The following is a 21412-nucleotide window of genomic DNA, read 5'->3' as shown; positions in this document are numbered from 1 at the left end:
CATGAACATATACATCAATCAACCCGATTCAAAAAGACAGTCATCAAATTTTCGAATCATCTACTTCCTATGATTTTTTCCAACGACATTGTCCTTCAGGGGCTGCATCCAGCCTTCTCTTAGCCCATCCTGCTGTGCAACACTACACTGCATGGTTCGGGTCTTAGATGCAAGCCTCGTGACTCCGACAACCGGCTGCCTTGTACGAAGAGGGAACAAGTCGAGAGATTCCTCCGTCTTATCTAACCGATTGAGCGTATGGTCTTGTGAACTTAGAGGGTCAAGCTAGTCAAGGAGTAGGTGGAAGTATTCTTTCTGGATATGTTTGAATATCTGCTATCGTCTAACATTTCACAACTTGATCGTGTGGTTTACTAGGTCGATGTCCTTGACAGCATCATGGAAATATCAGATGTACAGCAAGAGGGGAAAGAAACGACCAAGAGGTAGACCATATATCATGCCGCCAAAGACGTACGAATCCCTTGTATTTTTTTGGAAAGCCTGGGGATATCGATTTGGGCTTTTATACTGTCTAAGACATATGGCTATTCGCCTCCAAAGCCATTTTATTGGTTCCCTTATAGTCAAGCCATCTGCGTGGATACACACAAACGGTGGGGTGCATGGCCCGACAGTTCGGACTCCTCCCACCACATTGGCTATCTACAATCTGCTGAATTGAGGCGCTTCCCGGATGGAAATGGTTGCAGACCCGGAATCTTCTACGAATCATCAATCTCTGATGTGATATATTCTCAATATAGTTGCGGTTTGCCTATGGCTGCCGTTCGATTCGACCTCTCAAAAGCTACCAACATGTGCTACCAACTTTCCGTCCTTTCACTGACTCAAATAGGTCCAATGACGGCGCTCAGACATGGAGAGTAGGATTCCGTTGTTGGTGGAGATAAGTTTGAAGCAGTTGCCCCCAGATTAGGACAGTTACACAAAGAAATATCTTCGCATTGAAGCAGCGACCGCGGATATAGCTCCCGAGCCCAGGAGGCAGAGTACTGATGCCGGTCAAGCATTTCAATAAACGTTACAACATCCAATCGGTCAGCTTCAATCATTTCATTTCATTGTCGTACCAATTCCATCATCGTCTTATCTTCATTGACATTCTGTTCTACAACATAAGCATGAACGGGTGTTAGAGGACGGCATGAGGGGCCGTCCTGCAGGACCGGGACGAACCTTGTCCCGCGAACCCCATCAAATCCCCCCGGATTTGGCAGGGAGGCCATTTAACCGGTGCACGGTTCAGCACCTTACTTCATCGAAAATTGAAATCCGGGCTCCACCAGTTCTCTTCCAATATCATTCTCTCTGTACGTACAACACACGCTCGCGCCATGCCGACAACGCCTTTGGGCTTAAAACCTTCGTGCCCACCTTCACCCTGCATCGAATGGTAGTCGACAACATTTCTGGCTAGCTTTAGAGCGTCCTGATCCTGGTCTTGATTGCATTAGACTTCCCAGACCCAAGTCGCTCTTGCAGACTGCTCGTTGCGTCCTGCGAATGATTGAGGTTTGCGCCGCCGAAACTAGAGCACGTATAGCGTCACTCATAATGTCCGTCTTGACGTTACAGTGCAGAGTTCATCAATCCAATATATTAATATGTTCGTCCCCCAGTCTCATCCCACTTCTTCATCTTCCAGTCTTTGGGACACGGAAAATCCGGGATCTTGTATACTTGATCACATTGTGGAAGAGTAGCTTATTATGAATTCTTCAACAGAGAAAAACGAGGCAGTAGCCAGCGCCGTCCCGGCAGAGGAGGCGACGAAGCCATTTCAAAGGAAAATGGCTACTATTGAAGATGATGACGAGAGGCTGCTTAATCAGATTGGTTATGCTCAGGTAGGTCTGTCCGCTCATGAGGTTGTGTTATACTGACATTTGTAGGATATGAACAGGCATTTCAATCAATGGTCAATTTTATCATACGCAGTATCTGTCCTAGGAGTCCTTGGCTCCCAACCCGCCACATTCGGAGTGCCGCTCAGCTTGGGTGGTCCTGCTGGTGCAGTATGGGCGTGGTTGATTGGATCGATCATGTCATCATTTACATCCGCTTCTGGTTTGCTCTACCTTTCAAAGTCAAGAAATGAGAAAGCTAATTGAATTCAGTGGCCGAATTGGTCTCTGCATATCCCACGGCAGGAGGGATGTATTTCGTCACAAAATCTGTGGTTCCTCCTGAACATGCAGCTTTATGGGCATGGGTTGTCGGTTGGCTGAATCTCCTTGGTCAAGCTGCTGGTGTAGCAAGTGTTTGGTATACTGTCTCTCAAATGATTCTGGCTACAGCTACGATGAACTCAGGCTTCGATGTAGATGCAGGCGTCTACTCGTACAAACCGTAAGCATACTTCATAACATTGTGTAACATGCTAACCTTCTAGAACACCCGTTCAAATTGTCCTGCTCGCAATCGCGTTTCTCATCGCATCAGGAATCGTCTGCTCATTAACGACACGAAAACTTCACCAGATTGAAATGTGGTTCGGCCCGATCAATGTGATCGGCACAATTTCTATCTGCATCGCACTCTTGACACTCACACCAAAACTTCAAAGTGCCAAATGGGTATTTGGCGAGTTCAAGGATGGCTCAGGTTGGGGAACCGGGTTCTCCTTCCTCTTAAGCTTTCTCTCCGTCGCATGGGTCATGACAGACTACGATGCGACCACTCACATGTCAGAGGAAACCCACAATGCCGCCATTCAAGGACCGAAAGCCATCAGATGGTCAATTACCATCAGCGGTATTCTTGGCTGGATATTAACCGTCACGCTATGCTTCTGTATCGATGACTTTGACTCGGTAGTCACATCACCAACCGGCCTGCCTGCGGCGCAGCTATTCCTCAACGCTGGTGGTCAGGCGGGAGGAACCGCGATGTGGTTCTGGGTTATAGTCGTCCAAACCTTCACCGGCCTCTCCGCAATGCTAGCTCTCACCCGTATGGCCTATGCCTTCTCTCGAGATGGCGCCTTGCCATTCTCCAGGTAGATCCCCTTCCCTAAACTCACCTCATCAACTAACACACCCAGCTTCTTCTCCCGCGTAAACACCCACACCAAAACCCCCGTCAACGCCGTCTGGCTCTGCGTCCTCTTCTGCATCTGCATGGTCCTCATCGCCATCGGCTCCACCCAAACCATCGTCGCCATCTTCAACATCACCGCCCCAGCCCTCGATTTCTCCTACGCCCTCGTCATCCTCGCCCGCAACATCTACGCCCACCGCATCAAATTCATTCCCGGTCCCTACCAGCTCGGCAAATGGCAGAAACCCATCAACGCCATCACCTTCACCTGGGTCAGCTTCATTAGCGTGGTCCTCCTGTTCCCGACGGTCAGGCCGGTCACGGCGGTTAATATGAATTACGCTGTTGCGGTGGGGGCGTTTATTGGGGTATTTAGTCTTACTTGGTGGTTTGCGGGGGCGAGGAGGTAGGTTTTTGTGTTTTTTGAAAGATGCGGAAAGATGGCTAATCTGTGATAGGACGTATACGGGGCCGAGGACTAATGCTAGGCTTGTTAGTGTGGGGGATGAGGATGGGAATTTTGTTGCGAGACCGGATGGGATTGATGATGTGGCTACGCCGACTGTGGGGAGTGAAGGAAGTTAAGTTTATGCGTAGATTTCTTGAACAGTGTCCAAGTCCTTACGAAAGGTGTGGGTTGAATAACGAAAATGTACTGTTGGAATGTACACAACATTGCGTTCATAGACACTCGATGGCAATAAATTGAACAAAATATCAGCCAAAGGAACTCCACATTTATATCAAGGTCGCGAACTGTAAATGTCTGAAATACCCCGCGTATACAATAAATCCCCTACCCTCTGTCAAACCCGCGCTTGAGTACAATTACCAGCCCCCCTGGATAGTCACGTGTCTCACCAACCTGTTATCTTTTCGGAGAGTGACGTCTGATTTTCTGATTTCATCGATGTAGTAGATTCCAGTCTTTTCTTAAGAGGACTCGGAAATTAGGAATGTGCGATGTGAGTAGTGTAAGACTAACAGGACACCTTTTTTTTCCAGGTCTTGTGGTGTTGGAAATGGGTGTTTTTGAGGGTTTGTATGGCGGATGTGGGTTGGTTGGATTTGGGTGGTGGTTTGTGTTCGGGGTGGATGGTAGGAGGGTGTGTTTTGTGAGATACATAAGTATGTTATACCAGTTTTAATGTGTCACTATTGTCGCTAACAGATATACTTAACGATAATATCCTATACCGTCATAGTGCTTAATCTCCGTGACATGAATCAAGATATCTTCCATTAAAACATATAGCTGAATGTTAGAAGCGCCAACTGAGAACACTCTATATAGCTAGAAACTTGGAGCCTGGTATTTCATTATTTGAATGATATCTAAACATAAATGCTGTTAGTATTATTATAATCTACGTTTTGTAAATCGAGTCTATCCTACTAGATTTACGAATCTAAGTTATACTGTTAAGTTAGCTGGTTTTGAATGTGTTAGGTTCGTGGGGAATTGTGTCACCTACTGGTGAAGTATCAGATATTGTGACATCGTAGTTTAAGAGTAACATGGTCTATAATTACAAGATTTCTATACTTTGAATGCCAATGTTCCATATTTCAACTCATTTCCTACAGACACGCAAATCCACAAGCAATCCCAACCCCCACAGCCACCCAACTCCACACACTCACCCCAACCATCCCCGCAGCACTCTTCCCATCTTCAGTCCCATTTACCGTCGAATTCACACCATAAGCTCCGGCTATTATCTCGGCATTTATCCTCTCCTGCGTCAAATTACTCGTCCCCACCGTCCATATCCCCGCCAACACCTCCCCATTCGCAACACTCTGTCCCTCCACAACGCTCCCCCCATCAGTCTTATTCTCCCACACACCAACCATATAAGGCGTGACCGCCGTAAGCCTCAGTCCATCCAGACTAGCATTCGTACACGCCCCCAGAACGCCCGTGGAATATGACCACAACGGCTTCCAACCCAGCGTCATATTAATCCCCGGCTTGACCTCCGAATAATTGTTCGCTAAATGTGATGATTCAAGTACCGTATTGCGAGTCATAAATGTAAGATTATGTCCGCTCGCTGCGAGTTGGAAGATATTGTCTTTGTCGGCGGGGGAAATGGTGTTGTCGAGGTCGCGTTCCACTTCGATTCGGGCCACAGATTCGAGTCGGCGTGGCGCGGTGATGTTGTATGTCTTTTTTGAAATGAAACAAGACTCGGTTCGGTTTTCGTCGCAGTAGAGTGAGTCGAGCTCGATTGGCTTTACGTTGGAGTAAGTTTTGAAGTCGTCACGTGTCCATTCGAGAGGTTTCCATTCTGTGCACAGAGCGCTGGCTTGGGTGATGAAAAGGGCAGCGCAAACAGTTGCTTTTGAGATGTGCATTTTGGCGGGTTAGAATCTTGATTTTTGGGTCTCGAGATGTGAGTACGAGAATCAGGGATGTAGCAAGCTATTTGTATATATCTCCCACACTCTCAATCAGACTCGGCCCTATGAAGCATGTTAATTTAAGAATGTCAAGGCGCATGTTCTGGGCTGAGTTTTAGACGGTCCCTCCAATAATCTTCGTAGATGCGTATAAGAAATAAATGTGCGGCTCAAACGTGGCTTATGAAAGGAGGATTGTTGGTGTTTTATGTCAACATGGCCCCAATAGTTTGATTTAAGCGACAATGCTGAGTAAGATTAGGTGAGCTTCAAAATTCTAGTATGCCACAAAAAGTGAAATTCCGCTTATTTCTCGATGATGAACGAAGAATAGTCGTTAGACGATAGACCTGATTGGATCATTGACTTTGGAAATAATGAAAGAGAATGTAACAAACATAAAGCAGAATATTGCAACATTTGCCGCATTGTAGACTATCTGTTCTGAGTAGAATTTAAGAAAAAGACCTGCTACGACGATGACATGGAAATATCCGTCTAGTGCATTGCAATGAAGGAAAAAAAGGAAAGTAGGAAAGCCCGAGGCAAGAACGAGAAAATGTGATGAAAATTCTGGAGACATGGCTAGGAAACGAAAAATCGCTCAAGTTTTATTTCGATAATGTTTGGAAACTCATTCATAAAATACTTTCCAAAACAAGAGCGCCTAGAATGCCAGAGATGCGAGCGCGGTGCCCAAGAGTCAATTCCAACATTAGAAGAACGTTACCACCAACTGAGTATCATATCTCCTGATCCGCAAGTGAATAGATTCCAAGACTAGCCGTAACCGCTGTCGTTGTCATCGAACGAGAACAATTGGGGTGTATAAAGGCCAGTTGACAAGATCGACTGCACCTGTTCATAGATTGATCTTGAAACGCCGAACGGCTTGGACTTGATGAACATAAAAGGCAAGCTCTCATGCGATTTGCAGTTTTGAAGTAGGATAATGCGCTAAAAATAAAGTGTGATGCTCTAGCTATCGGTCTCTGAAATTCAAGTCAATTAACTACTCGTGGAAAGGTATGTAGAATTATACGGACCAAGCTCTGAGAGCTGGAACATGTTTCCTCGATTTGTGTTGGCCTTTTTGAAAAAGACAAACGGCCGGCACGACATCTCGATGATCTCATGATTTTTGTAACCAATATTACCAGGCTCGTAATGTTTGATCAAATAAGGCACGAAGACTTCTGGTGTGTACAAAAAGGCATCGCGTACCTTACGTGTTCAGGATACTTTGAGAGTTAACTCCTCCGGCGCTTTGTTTGTCACCCACATCCACTCTAGTTTCATCCTGATCGGTAGCATCACGCGAACACCACGACTGTTCCTGTTTATATCCAGACGTCTTTGACCTTTGCGCTCCAATATATTCGTCATAGCTTCCACTATATTCATCATAGCTTGGCGGGGAGAAAAACTGTGCACAAGGTGCCACCCCCAGCATATGCGACGTACTAAGCTGTCGGACTTCTTGCCTTTCGTATTCAAGCAAGTGCTTTTGATCAAGCTCTGAAAGTCCCTGGTTTTCGAGGTAATCAGTGGCTTTTTTATGTACCAACATCCACAGACTTCGACAGTGCTCGAACTTTTCCTCTAGGAGCAACATGACCCCTACTGTGACAGCCACCACAAAGGAGGTTTGATCTTGGAGGTGTTGGACTATGGTTGCGAAACCGTCTCCCATGTGAGCCTTCAAGTGCTCCATATTGTCAAACTTGAAACTGCCGTCGAAAGATTGGAAGTAAAGTAGATTACAGATTTTATCTTCATCGGCTATCTGCTGTGCTGATTTGATGGGGAGGCTTTCAATAGGGTGCATTGCACTTGAAGCAGGCATATTGAAGCTAGGGGCGTCGACCGTAAAATAGTTGGTCGTGGCAGAGTCGCTGACGGATAGGATCGTTGGATAAGACATTCCGAAGTTACGTAGAGCATCTCCTGAGTCGCGAGAGTACTCCATGGAAGTGCCATGATAATGTGTCCCATATTGCCTAACAGTAGAGTTCGTCATTCTCATTGGTGATTCATTGTCTGGATGCCGTTTCACAGAACTAGCCTGCGAACTGCGTTTGCTGTTCCGATCTCGTAATCGACGGGAGTTTTTTAGACGGGCTCTACAGGGAACCCGGCATGAGACATGGCGCATTGAAGTGTGGCATACGGCGTTGGAAGTGGGAGCATCATTTTGATTATCTGGGCTTCCTTCCTGGGCCACTCCATCTCTATCAGCGTTCCGACCTTTCGTATTAAGGTTTTCCTGGTATACAACGTCACCTTCTGAGCCTCCTTCATCTCCATTGCTCCCATCATGATCGGTGCCACTATCATTCTCGCCATCTTTTGCCCTCTCCAACCTGTGTGTGCTCGACGCCGCGTCCTCGTCATCGTCTGATGCATGTTCTTCCTGCCCAGCTGCCAAAGATACAGGAAGACCCGTCGGCAAAGAATTTGCTCGCTGAGCTACGACACCTCTCTGACGCAGTAGGCCTAAGTCGCTTACAGCGTCGCGAATTGTTAAGTCGTCTGCGTCCAAGAATGGGATCCGAGAATTCTCAGCGACGTAGTACGGTTCTTCGACCGTGTAAAAGCTGGTCCATTTCGAGACAAGGGACCACTTACAACCCAGGGCTTCCCCTTCTTCACGAACGAGTCTTTGCTCGTCGATTGAGCCTCGAGAAGGCGCATCTAGGCCTAGGTGAATCCAACTCTGCCCTTGCTCTAGGTCACCGAGAAGCGCTCTGGCACCTAAGTTGTGCAAAGTCGAGTCGTTCTTTTCAAGTAGAGTTACGGGCACACGATTAATGATTTCTTCCCCGCCTGGAATAGTCGCCTTGATATTAATATGATCCAAAGGGCCTACATTCGCAGATTCAAAGAGTATAAAAGCTCGGTTTGGTAGGAAAGGGCTCAACGTCGAAATGTCGGCTGGAGATTGTAGGGTATCTGGCCGTAAGAGACAAGTTGTTGCTTGACCGCGATTGAATGCTGTACTTTGTCAGTAGATATTTATGAGGTAAAGCGACGCTAAGCCAGCTCACCGTTTTTAAGGACATTTCCTAGGGTATTTGCCCCATCTTGCTCGTCAAACTGGATCCGAAATGGCCCAATATGATCGGATAAGGCTGCACTCAGCATAGTGACAACTTTGTCTTCCCATCCGCCTTGGCTCGCGGCTGGAATCACCTCAGCATACCCTCCACCAGCTTTGGCTATACCTTCTACGAGATCATGCGATACAGCATTCCCAATACCAAGCGCAAAAAATCTTGTTCTGCCTTGGCTGGATCGTGAGGTCTCCCTAACAAAGCTGATAGTCTCGTCGTGTCTCCAGACTTCCCCATCAGTTATCATCACTACGTCAACCATATGTGAAACCTGCTTAGTCCCTCCGGCGATGGCTGTCAAGGCGCCGAGAAGTTCGGTGCCGCCCATGTCAGATTCAAATTGGAAAGTGACATAGTCTATGGCAATTTGGAGGGCTCTTTCGGAGTAGTCGACAGATTGTGGCCAGAGTGAGGTACAGCTACTACCAAAGCACCAGACATTAAATTTGCGACCTTGCGGTATGCCTTTGAGGAAGAAGTTCATGGCAGATTTAAGTGACTGCATCTTATCCGACATAGATCCTGATCGATCAGCAAGGAAGATTACCTCACCGTCTTGATTGAGACATTGCTTTCTAAGCGTGAATTGCGGAGGGATCGTGAGCATTAAGGCCTTGTGATTTACAAGTGAAGGGTGCGTCTCAAGCCAGGCCGTTGGAGTTTCCAAGCCATTTTGAGACTCTTTCACAATTTCGAGAACGAAATCGCGGGCAAGGAATGCCGTGCCATCTTCCAGCTTTACCAAAGACACTGCAACATCATGTGTCCCGGCTGCCCCTGTAAACTCGGCCCAGTTGTTGCATGTATTCTTGCCAATTTCTCGTTCAATTTTTATGTTGTGCGACTTGCTGGATATTCTTAGTGCAGTCTCTTTCGCTACTACTGCTACCTGGATAGATATGCCATGAGATAGTCGTGCTGCAGCCAGGTCCTGGAGGCCGGGAGGTGGACTGCCATAGCGCGGAGCGATATAGGTAGGAATCGTCAGTGTCGTCGTACTGCAATTCTCTACAAATATGTGCTTGAGGAGGGTGACATATGTAATTTCTATGCTTAGCTTTGTGTTGGCAGGAATATTCCCAAGTGTCGTGGTGAAGATCTCGGGGGTGTCCTGTTCGAGCAAGCCAGCCGACCGGCCGGCGCGGAGACCCTCCTGAAATGCATCACGAGCCTCGGGCTTCGACTGCACCTTAGCCCTCACAATCCTGTTCTTGCCAATTCGGCAGCTAAAGCTCGTAACTGTACACCCGTTGGATAGCGGGAACGTATATGTTCCCTTCCGTATGGAATCTTTGGTGTTGTTCCAGAAGAGTTGTGTCACGGTGACCTTTGCTGTATCCTCGACGACTCGCGCAGTCAGGGACACGGACAGCGGCGGCAGGTTGTTTCTTTCTGGTTCGGATATAGCAACCTCGTTCTCGTAATCGCGATCATATCCTTCTCGTCGGTATGGACGGTCACGCTGGTGAGTTCGATTCTCGTCCACAACATGCAAAGTAGGCACTTCATCACCAGGCTGTCGATGGCCACGACGTTGTGCAAAATTGCGAACACCAGCATCGACCCCCGGGGGCGGTGGCTCTCGAGGATCCCAGAATATGCCTACACGCAAATCCATTGCGTTGAATACTGTGGCGAGTAATAGAGGCTTTGTTGGAGCGGAAAGAATAACAGCTCAATGAAGGCGAACAAAACCTGCAGTTGAGAGGAAATCGACGGACGACAGAGAACAAAAGAGAAGCAGGCTGATGATTGACGTTTATCATTGCTGCCTTCTGAGCAAGCGGAAAACAGGCAAGGCTGCATAAATTAATCAACAGCGCGCATCCGATGTTAGAGATCATATGGTTGTAGTGTTTTCCGTCCATGTTACACTGCGTCCCCAGCCTCAAAACTTTCAGTATCTCAACCGTCTATCACTTGAGTCGGGCGTCAGGTGCATAGCCGTCCAATATCCACGCAGCCTCATATACACTCGAGAACGGTTTAATATCGCTCTCGGCCACCTTCATAATCGGTCGGGCGCAAAAGCGCTGCTCTACAAAATTGGAAAGTTCATTATAGTGCCTCTCCGCCTCGACGGTACTTCTTATACCATTAGTTGAGCCTGCAGACCTCTAGGGCTGGCAACAGAACTCTATCTACAAGTAGATCTGAATTCCGAGAAGTTTAACTCACTCATTGGTAGCATGACTCCTCCAGTTTCCGTAGGCGATGTCTATCTCATGGGAAAATTAGCATTGAAGCTTGGCCGTGCCTTCACCAAAGGCCGCAAATCAGCGCCAGCCGAATTCCATGAAGTCGAAAACCAGCTCTATTCATTAAGCATCGCGCTAAATGCGCTAGAGCACGCAAACTCCGAAGGAAACGTTGTTTTCTCCTTAACCCAGTCTCACCCTGCAAGTGCAACACTTCCAGAGCAGACTGAGCCAAGCGATTCGGTAGGCGTTATGGTGCGGAGTTGTGAACAAACGTTAAAGCATCTCGAGACTATTGTTGAGAAGTACAGCGATATAGGAAAATCGCGCGAGTCTGGGGAGCCAATACTAAAACGCTGGAAACGTACTCTGAAAGACAACTGGAAGAAAGTGGCTTGGACTACTGAAGGCGGTGATCTTGCCACTTTGAGGAGTCAGCTCGCCGTTCATATAAACAGCTTGAACTTAGTGTTAGGGGTTGTCAACAAGTATGGGTCGCCTGTTCGATAGCAAACTCAGTTGCCGAGAATAAGCTGACATAACACAGTTCCCAAACAGTCAGGCTAGAAGACAATCTGGAGAAGGTTTCGACAATGCTAAGAGAAATCCATGTATGGTTTGTAGAGAATTTGAAAGAGACTACATCTCCTACCCAACGCGAGGTCAGCATTAGCCAGGTACAAAATCTGCCATCACGAGACCCTCGGTTTGAGCTGTACGTGGAAGCCGATCAAGGTCTTATCCTTCTCTGCAACTGTGCTTCCCTGCATCCAAAGTGGAATGAAAGACCTTCCGATAACATACAAGTGTCAGAGAATCTGTTCAAGTGTTGCTGTCCTAACGTGGACCCCCATAATGACATGCCACCACACCAAGAGAAGCTTGCAACATATGGATGTGAGTATAGTTTCTTCAGCCCTGCAAAACTCTACCAATGAACTAGACGAAACTGCTAAACTTTTGGCTCCTCTTTAGTATCACCGCTCAGTTTTCCACTAAAATTGATGGGTAAAGTGAGATCTTGGATGCTCTACAAAGCCACAGAAAAGACGACCAATCGACTTGTCTCGTTAATCATTAAGAAAGTTCCACTGCGCAGTATGTTGTCTCTCATCTAGCACATTTATTATATGAACTAACGTTTATTAACTCCAATTAGTCATGACTGAGTTTGAGGAAACATTTATCCAAGAATTTGGAGCCGCGATGGCTGGTGCAATGTTAAGTCGTGGTCTGAGCACCATGCTTGCCCATTTCAACCCAGCCACACACGAATGGCGTATACTTCATCTCACGGGGTATGTCCACTAATCATGCCTCATAATTTACCTATGTTGCAAGCTAATACGTCCTTTTATTCTTAGAGACACAACCGACATCCAAAAATCTGTAGACACGGTTACATTTTCCGTCGGTCAGCGATCTTACACACGAGGCTCCATCGAAGCTATAAAACTGCTGCACTATAAAGCACTGAGCAACAACACGCAAAACAATCCTCCTAATGCATTCTGCTATGTAGATAGTGCTGAAATTGCGGTGTTTTTCGATGAACAGGAATCTGAGGCCAACGGAGATATCAATAGCACAACCTTACACAGTATGAACTCCATTCCTCTATTAAGTGTCGAAAAATTACTAAGATCCCACAGTACGGCATGATACTCAGGTTCTAATAGACGAGTCTGCAGGCAATGTAAAACTTAAATCTGTTGAATGCACTGGGTTAGGTGCAGGCGAGAACTCAGATATTGCTAGCTGCGCAGACGTTGTCTTCAAATTTACCACTACCACCGGTTTGTACTCGTCAAATTACCACTACTAAGGTTGAAACGTATGCTGATGTTTTCGATTAGCTACCAAACAATTCAATAGACAGGTGGGGGAGATGACAATGGAGCTATTCGTTATGCATCTGCAATCTCCTCGCAAAAATGAAAAGTGCATACTAAAACTGTAAGTGAAAGCTACGCGCGATGCTAGATAGTTATCGCCTTTAGAATCAACTGACCATCTTCGGCTTGTAGGCAAGCTAGTCAGGTCCGCTGTGAAGTATTTCATATGTCTGACGCCGAAATCTCTATCGTCAGTGATACCACCAAGAATAGACCCCGCCTCATAATCGTCAGTCACAACGGCTGCTCTATTGTGAGTCAAGAACGTATATTCTCCTTCCCCATCCACGCCAGTCTACTAAATCCAGGCAGTAGCAGACGATTTCACCACTTCGCTTCAGACTCCCGGTCAACGGCCAAATTTTGCCTCCCCTACTTACTTGGTCCAGATTGAGGAATCTGGCGCGCGCGAGGTGCATCACTATAAGCGTGGATTCGAATATTTAGATTTTTCGAGCGTGCAAAGTAAGTAGATTATCTTTATGTGGCGGATATGGGTCTAACAACAACGCAGATGGGCGGTTGTTTGAATTGGGTCTTGCGACGCTTGCGGGTAGATTGTCTATATCTGATTGAAATTTTGAGACTGGTGAATGAAATATATGTAAAGTGTCCTCCTGGTTTGTCAGTGAATCATCACTCCCCTAGATTGAGTTTTGAAAAGTCAAGGTCTAGCCCTACTGTGTCGACCAGCGCACGAGTACTTGTATCCGTCGCTACAACTGCATCACGCATCGTTTTCTCCCCATCACCCTACTGCTTCTATTTACTATTTGTCATTAGCTGTAACCTCGGGCGCCGTTATGGTCTCTCCCTTACAACTAGGAAAACAGAATGCCGATACTTGGGTACCACCAAAACCTCCATTGATATTGCAACAACTTGATGAATTGCTCATGCGTCTAGCAACAAACCCTCGCCGACTCGAGAAGGAAAGAGCTCGATATAATCGCCCTCCACAGGCGTCAATTCTTTGAGGTTCGTTGACTGTTCAGTCATCGGATTCCGGAGCTGAGGCGAAAGAAAACGAAGCACGACAATCCTCGATCGAGTTTATGTATCATAAGCAGCAACTAGCCTCTCAACCGGCCAAGCAATTCGCGTACCAGTTATCGCTAGAAGAAGATCGCCTCGGTCGGCGCACAAAAGATGTTTCTGAAATTGCGAGAGAATCCGTCAAGGCTTCTTGGGTTCAACAAGGTCTCTGGAGGCCGAGTTTTGAGCAGTGGATGTCTGGCGCTTACTTCTATGCTGGGAGGTGGAAACACGAACTACCGCCTGACGCCGAGTCTGATGATTCGGATGTCGATGGATTAGAAACCCCTCTTTCTAAAGGAGAGAAGCGTCGGAAGAGAGAACCTACCATCAAGGCTCCGAAAGCAACTATATCAAACAAAGAGGATGTAACTTATCTCTGCCAATTGACGGCCCACGATCAGCGGGAGGCCTCTCGACCTTATCACCAATTCCTCTACCAGATGTCTAAAGCTCAAGAACGAAGCTCTCAGAATCCGCCAGATGATAAGGTAGTCGCATATAGTGCGAGTGATTACGAGGTCAACACTCGGGCGTATAATCTCGTCAAAGCATCCTGGATGCGGCAAGGGATTTGGTGTCATAGGTGGGGTATCCTTCCCGGCATGTCATGGAAGCATGAACTCGCGTTCGATATTCTCGGAGAGGAGGCTGATTATTTGGCAAACAATGATCAATTGAAGGTTATTGAGGCTGTCGGTTCTTCGTTAGACTTGCAGTCGGGTTTAGACCCGGTGTCACTTGCACCTTCGACGTCGCCTGTGTCAAATGTAGCACCCAGCCCAATTTCTTCAAAGTTGCCAAATACTGAAATACTCGGCAACGTCTCGTATCTCGTTCAAGATCCTTTCCCATGGGGTAGGCCAGATAGTACTACATCACCTTCCCTTTTCGCCATCATGTGCGCGGAAGCTGGTATATCTGACCCTCCAACACCTGGACTTCCGGAGAGCGGTAGCGAAGAACTTCCATATACGGAGAGTGTTTCCCTGAAAACTGATACGACAAGCAGCCCAAAACTCATCCAGCCTACTTTACCTAATATCAGCCCAAACCTCACTAGTATATCGTCAAAGCAATCCGAAGACACGAACATTAGGCCGTAGAAATAAGGAATCGGCAATAGACGGCGCCATCATATTTAACCCAAACCTGCCAACGATAACTCAGCTTTGCCTGAAGCGACTACAAGCGTCTCAATTCCACGTCGGAGCGACCGTGTACGGCAAAGAGTCATCAAAGAAACACCCGAGAGAGCTTCACCAATCCTCAATAACCAAAAAAAGAAAAAAGAAAATTTAACTTGAAGCGGAAGGAGACGTCGACGTCAAAATTTTCTAAACCACTTGGTATCACTAAGAAACAGTCCCCTAAACGTGGACGAAAGACATCAGTGAAATGATGGGAAGCAGCGATGGGACAGTGATAAATTATACTCAAGAGCAGAATTGCCGTGTCCAAGAACTGTGGCGTAGGCCGTTATCCATGCAGTGCGCCGACAACGTGCTATTCTGCTTTATTTTGTCATTTTAAGTGGTTCTAGCACCATTTTTATGCTGCGTTCAAATATGTATCAAAATATACCCCTTACAACCATAGTTTTGCATAGCTTAATGTACTTAGCGTCTGAATGTTTTGTTGGCTCTTTGAGCAACCCTCTTTCTTAGTTTGCATGCACTTTTGATTGTCAAGTGGCATTGATTCCATTTCCCTGTAATCACATCCACTGATCATATCCACGAAACCAGGAGCTTCACTGATCGAAGGCTACTCAGCGGTAGCTAGTTGACATACCTACGGATACAGAGTGCGATGTTGAGCACTTGACATCTGAAATTTTGTACTTAGTTCTTATGTTTTGAAGTACTCTGATTTGGCTGATATTATTTTGTTAAATAAAGTTTGGTCATGTTGAACTCAGTTGAGAAGATCGTGAACACTATGTTGAGACAAGTGTCTTAATACTGAATCTAAAGACTCAGAAATTTATCAGCAACTCTGACTTTTAACTACTCGCGGCAAGCATATGCAACATTATTGGACTGTCCCGGATCATCGCAAGCTCTTCAAGAAGTAAAGTATCACTGATCGAAACGAGATTACGAAGAACAAATCCCAACCGTATGAACGACTCCTGATTGGAAGCGAGCTAGCCGATATACGAGTAAGCTCACTCCGCCTCATAGGGAATACAACCGAGTTGGTGATGGGGCCGCGGTGCGGCGCGGTCCAATGCGCTGTCGATGTTTGAGAAATGTTGGTTCAGTCAACCAATCATCGCGTATCAATTGTTTGTTGGTTCAATGTCCTCCTACATTTGACAGGGCTGCATGAGCGGCCTGTTGTTGTATCGTTGACGCTCAGGCATGGTGAGGGACAACAGTCGAGGCTTTTCGTGCTGGCATTTGAAATGTGAAGTCTTGATTTGACATTGCTATGAAGACGACTGCATCATATTTCTAATAGCTACACAATCATAGCGGTCTTCCGAGATGCTTGAGATCTAGAAAAACGCAATCGCCAACCCGACCCCGTTGTACAACCAACAACATCTTGTACGTCAAGGGTTTTACAATCTCTCGTCGCTGCAGCTGCGCACGAATCACACGTTGGGATCTTCAAATCTCTCGTGTTTAGGGACACACTGGTTTGGAGGCGAAGTGTTGACCTGCATGGCAACAGTGGCATTGCTAATTTGTCCTTACATATTTAGGTTCAGGACCCGTCTTCGCCCTTGCGGGATGTTGTTCCTGCTCTGTTCCTTCATTTGTTTTTTTATCTGAGTTTCAAGATGCGAAAGCAGTTTTCGAGACTTTTTGCTACCGCGTGGTTGCTGGGTTCGGTTTTTACAACTTGCGATGCTGCGACGTCGAATACGGATCCGAGTTTGATATGGACGAATCCAGATGGCAGATTGCTTGATTTCGATACGAAACTTGTGTATCGAGTGGGTGATTTAATTAGACTCTCGTGGAATGCCTGGCCGTACGAAAATGTCATCAATTCGACGCAAGACAATGTCGATTTGTGGCTTACCGCAGATCAAACGACTTTCACATTGAGACTTACAAGTAAGTCAACACAAGAATTGCGGAGATGAGCCAGTACTGACTCAATTCCTCAGACAATATCGATCTCTTAAATCCCGGTAGCTTCGACTGGACAATTGACGTCCCAGCCGTCGACATCGACGGCGGAACCGGCTTCTTCCTACGCTTCATGGTACGACAAGATGGCACAAGTCCCCCCTACGACCGCGACGCAGAAGCCAGTAATTCCATCCGCACCCCCGGCTTTCACATCAACGAGAAAAACGCTCTCATCACATCTACGCAAATCAGAACCGCGACCTTCTCAAGCACTGTATCCAGAACCGCAACGGCTAGTCTATCAACAAGTACCAGAGCCTCCTCGAGCAGTAGTTCCGCAGCCGCTACAACCGCGGGACCACCAGCCGTCGCGGGCACCTCAAAAGTTGGTATAGGAATGTCACGTCCTTCCGGTCTCTCAGAAGGCGCGAAAGCTGGAATCGGCGCGGGTGTAGGAATTGGAGTCTCAGCTCTTTTTGCTATCGCCGCGCTCTTGTGGTTTATAAATCGCAGGCGGAAAGCGGTTGAGGCTGCCAGCGACTCGAAATATGAGTCTGTGCCTAACCTCACTGGTGGCCCGGTTCCGGTTACATCGCAGCCGGGTCATGAAAAGACTGTGGCGGGTGGTGCTGGAGGGGTGTATAGGCCTGTGAGTGAAGTGGATGGCGATGCGCATGGAGCGGTGGAGGTTGATGGGGTGGTTGATCTTGGGAAGGTTCCGGGGCATGGGGCTGTTGAGCTGGCGTAGGGAGTTTGTGTTTTGATTGTAATAAAGGATTTGACGAATAAATGGGGGGTTCTGTATAGATGGTTTATGGCTAAGGAGTATCTCATGTAACCGATATAAAATTACAAAAATAGAATATGTTAAAACTTACAAAAGATTTGACAGTGTCAGACTGCAAAACGTGAAAATGATACTGCCTTATTAAGTATTGCTTGAAAGTCACGGAAAGAAATACAAGTAGGAGGACCTGCGGACTACTGCTGATACTTACATATAGATTGTTTGTTGGGTTTAAAACGGATTGTGAACCGATATAAAGATACAGATTAAAACTAGAGATAAATTCTGTGATGTGAAAAGGTGATTGTACGTTGAAAGCCGAATCACTGACGGACCAAACTGGGCAGTAAAAGCCTAAAGGTAATAAACCAAGTGGTTGTTAATAGATAGTTATATCATATGATTTTTCTAGAATCTATAGGAGGGATAGAGCTTTTATAGTGTTAAGCAATGACTACCTAGGTAAGCAGCTTTATTGAATTTGGAAGATCCGGGAGTTCGTGCCGTGTCTTGTTTTTCCCAATCTAGTTCATCATTAACACACGTACATCTCTCATATACAAGAATGCTCTCTGAGTTCAAGAAATTCTATTCGCCACTGCTTTTTAACCAGCACAAGCTGCTACCGCGATACTTTACAATAGTTGATTTCACAGGACAGTTTAGGGCGGAAAACGCAAGGGAAGTAGTAGCTAATGACGCGATTTTACGGCTAGAACCCAGCACTATATGTCTGTCAAGAACCACTCATAGTCAAGCAGAACAATAAATTACCATTACTAAAGATCTACACCATCTAAACCAAACCCAGGGGTATATCCCATCCACCCAGAAAATCCCCTCTCTAAATAAAACTCCAAAGAAGGCTGACAGAACTCCACCCATATCTACAAAAAGCCACATCGCCCCACCCACTCCCATCGAATTCTACAACCACTCCTCCTCCTCCCGCACCTCAACTCTCTCACTATACTTCACAATATCACTAACAACATTCTCCCCAATCTCATCCCCCCTCCCGGCAGCCACCCGCAGAATCAAATCATTCAAACTCTGGCGTCCCAGAATATCCACATGATCGCCGGTGTTCGGGCCGCCTCGCGGACTGAAGCGGTCTGGTTCATGCGGCATTTCATAGACTTTGACTTTCACGCCGGCTGGGTTGTAGCGATGGAGGTTCCAGCCTTTATTGCACATGTAGCCGAGGGAAAGCAGGTTGACGGTGCCGTCGCCCTCGCCGAGGACGACGCCGTGGTTGATGTTGCCCTGCGTGAGGGCGGTGTCGATTGTGATGTTGAGGTTTGAGAGGGGGGAGTCGGATTTGCGGTAGAAGTAGGAGCGTTCGGCTGGTTTGCCGATACCTGAGTGTGTTAGTTAGTCATATATATTCAAAATTTGGGGGGGAAACTTACCGTAAAAACAGTATATTTTTAGGTTTGGAGCGAGGGGGAGACGGGTTTCGAGTGGGTTGATCCATTTTCGTGGATCTTTCTCATTGGCGTCTACTTCGGCGGTTGTGTGGGCGATGCCGTTGGAGTAACTTCTCTTGATCTGGTTCACGAACCAAGGTTCAGTGACGTTGAATAGATACTCTAGACTCTCGGTGACAGTATAATTTCTTGCGAAACTCGTGCCGTTTTGGTACTTGAAATTCAGAAATGGACCGTAAGAGACATTCTGTCCTGGAAGATCATCTGGAGCCCAGGTTGAATTACCCCAGATGGTGTCTCCGCCAATTGGTAGCATCGAACTTATACCAGGCATGGCTCTGAAGATCTCGGCTCTCTCTTCTCGGCTTAAGAAGCTTTCGAGTCCGTAGACAGCGAAAGCGTTTAGTTGTGCTGTATCTTTCATCTCACCGGACAACACAGCTGGTAGTCCTTTAAGGGCACCAAGCATACAACCACTGATATTGATCCATGAGTCAACATGGTCATCCACCCAGCTATCTCCTCCTCCACCTCCATCCGCAACTGCGACCCAGTGGAAGAAATAAAAGAGTACCTGACTCCCCATAGAATGAGATATTAGAACCACCTTCTTGTCCGCAACCTGGTACGCCATCTCAATATACATCTTTAGCCTCGTGAAATACTGATCTCGAACCTCGAGGTTTGCGTAAGAAAGTCTCCAATCATACGCAGCCGTGAAGCTGTTTGTCGGATCATACCCGATCGTCGCCAGATTCTCTAAGATTTTACTCCATATCCAGTATCCCGTAATGAAAAAGTCCGCCGCATCAAATCCCTGCGCAGCTCTCAGCTTGATCCCACCCGGCGGATCCATACCCGTATTCTTGTCCAGCATAATATGACGTTTCCACCCTTCCTTATCCGTAACCAACGCCCTCATCATACTCCAACTCCCCCACAGCCTCTTCCGAAAATACTGTCTCGAGCTATTCGTCGTACCCCAACTCTCGAGTCCCGTCGATATCACGCCCGGCACCATAATAACCGGATGATGCGCCTTCACACCCTGCGCCATCAACTTCAAGCCCACAGAAAACGAATCATAATTCACCGCCTCCCGCTCTCCCTGCGCTAAATCCCGCGCATTCTTCACAAAACTCGCAGGCAGCACATCCATCAGACTATCCATGCTAAGCTCCGAGAACTCTGGGAAATCGATCAGATCGGATCGGCCGGCAAAGAAACCTGCGACCACGATGCCAAAAAGTCCACCCAGCACGAATATAAGCCCATTCCTGCGCTTCCGCGTTTTCGTTTTGTGGGACGAGTCCGTTATGATCTTGGATACGGGCGCGAGACGCACTTCTTCTGCTTTTGGAGGGGTGGTTTCGCGGGAGCTGTCGGAAGGTGTATTTCCTCCGAGGAGGCGACGGCGGATGGAGGACATGCCTGGAACTTCCATGGGGAGGGACTATACACTCCAAGAAGAGTCCAGGAGTTAAGCAGAGGTTCAAATAATGATCTCTGGTGTTTATCAAGATTTCGAAATCATGGTGTTGAGTAGTTTTGTTCTAAGATGTTAGCACGCGCCGGCTACGTAATGGGTAAAAAAGGCAGCCGATGTTTCACCGATGACCCCTGAAGATCAGTGGAACTCGTGAAGCTTGACATGTGCCCAGATGGATATTCTCCTTTTCTCCTCGACAATGCTTGAATCGTGAGACTGCAATTTTACATTCTACAAGATTTTTGTCGAGTTCTTCTGGAATTGCCATGTGAGTGTAATTATGTGACATTATTTTGAGAGATGTAATGGAGTTGGAGAGTTGTACTTTGGGATAAGGCTTCGTTAGGTAAAGTACAATAGAACTGGTGGAAGGATGAATAAACATATGAGTGAAACTTTACTTTTTTCGTATTCCTTTTTAATGTCGAGTATAAATAAGACATTTTCCAGGGATTTTAAGAAGGAAAGACAAAAGTTTAATTATCTGTACATACGGTAGAGTAGATAGGAGGCTATTCTCCCCATCAGTCATTTCCAGTTTGTACAAAGCTAATAACATTCAGTTTGTTTTTTGGAAATGGCAGTTCTTTAATTACTCTAACTTGTTTGTGGCATAGTTTATTATTTTGGGGTTCTATTAATACAGTAGTTACCAAGTTTGTATACGAAGTGCAGCGGGGCCGCTAGTCTCCTCGCTAAATTCTGAGCTGTCTCTTCGACTACCTTATTTCGACCTTGAATCTCCAACACAAAGCTTCAGATTACAAAATTCAACGCAGACTCTCCTTTCCCACCTCCGAATAGAACGCAGGACTGATCTGGAATATATCAGGTGTTTGATTAACTTGTGGGTCTCTCCAGCATCCCGCAAAATGTCGGGAGTTTTGTTCCACATCAGTTTTGTCCG

At 46.7% G+C, this 21412-nt stretch overlaps 6 protein-coding genes across 6 annotated transcripts; 3 read left to right on the top strand and 3 right to left on the bottom strand.

The window, feature by feature from the left end:
• Positions 1-1733: 1733 nt before the first annotated feature.
• On the top strand, positions 1734-3648 carry GLAREA_10026 (uncharacterized protein; the record flags this gene model as incomplete). The annotated part of the gene is made up of 6 exons (XM_008080076.1): positions 1734-1871; positions 1917-2091; positions 2142-2373; positions 2417-3022; positions 3068-3469; positions 3522-3648. 6 exons carry the CDS (start codon positions 1734-1736, stop codon positions 3646-3648), a joined length of 1680 nt encoding a protein of 559 aa, XP_008078267.1.
• Positions 3649-4644: 996 nt separating this feature from the next.
• Positions 4645-5424, bottom strand: GLAREA_10025 (uncharacterized protein; the record flags this gene model as incomplete). Its single annotated transcript, XM_008080075.1, has 1 exon — positions 4645-5424. The coding sequence occupies one exon, from the start codon at positions 5422-5424 to the stop codon at positions 4645-4647; it is 780 nt and encodes a 259-aa protein (XP_008078266.1).
• Positions 5425-6694: 1270 nt separating this feature from the next.
• GLAREA_10024 (vWA-like protein) lies at positions 6695-10200 on the bottom strand (the record flags this gene model as incomplete). Its single annotated transcript, XM_008080074.1, has 2 exons — positions 6695-8463; positions 8517-10200. The coding sequence occupies 2 exons, from the start codon at positions 10198-10200 to the stop codon at positions 6695-6697; spliced, it is 3453 nt and encodes a 1150-aa protein (XP_008078265.1).
• A 571-nt stretch (positions 10201-10771) lies between these two features.
• Positions 10772-14816, top strand: GLAREA_10023 (uncharacterized protein; the record flags this gene model as incomplete). Its single annotated transcript, XM_008080073.1, has 12 exons — positions 10772-11268; positions 11328-11677; positions 11756-11878; positions 11940-12078; positions 12145-12380; positions 12433-12576; positions 12637-12736; positions 12808-12928; positions 12984-13140; positions 13190-13228; positions 13459-13523; positions 13671-14816. 12 exons carry the CDS (start codon positions 10772-10774, stop codon positions 14814-14816), a joined length of 3117 nt encoding a protein of 1038 aa, XP_008078264.1.
• A 1685-nt stretch (positions 14817-16501) lies between these two features.
• Positions 16502-17547, top strand: GLAREA_10022 (uncharacterized protein; the record flags this gene model as incomplete). Its single annotated transcript, XM_008080072.1, has 2 exons — positions 16502-16781; positions 16835-17547. 2 exons carry the CDS (start codon positions 16502-16504, stop codon positions 17545-17547), a joined length of 993 nt encoding a protein of 330 aa, XP_008078263.1.
• Positions 17548-18513: 966 nt separating this feature from the next.
• Positions 18514-20460, bottom strand: GLAREA_10021 (alpha/beta-Hydrolase; the record flags this gene model as incomplete). Its single annotated transcript, XM_008080071.1, has 2 exons — positions 18514-18947; positions 18999-20460. The coding sequence occupies 2 exons, from the start codon at positions 20458-20460 to the stop codon at positions 18514-18516; spliced, it is 1896 nt and encodes a 631-aa protein (XP_008078262.1).
• Between the last annotated feature and the right edge of the window lie 952 nt (positions 20461-21412).

This window comes from Glarea lozoyensis, assembly GCF_000409485.1.
Source record: "Glarea lozoyensis ATCC 20868 chromosome Unknown GLAREA13, whole genome shotgun sequence".
NCBI classification, from domain to species: domain Eukaryota; kingdom Fungi; phylum Ascomycota; class Leotiomycetes; order Helotiales; family Helotiaceae; genus Glarea; species Glarea lozoyensis.
Note: the sequence above shows the minus strand (reverse complement) of the source record. Positions and strands in the feature narration are given on the sequence as shown.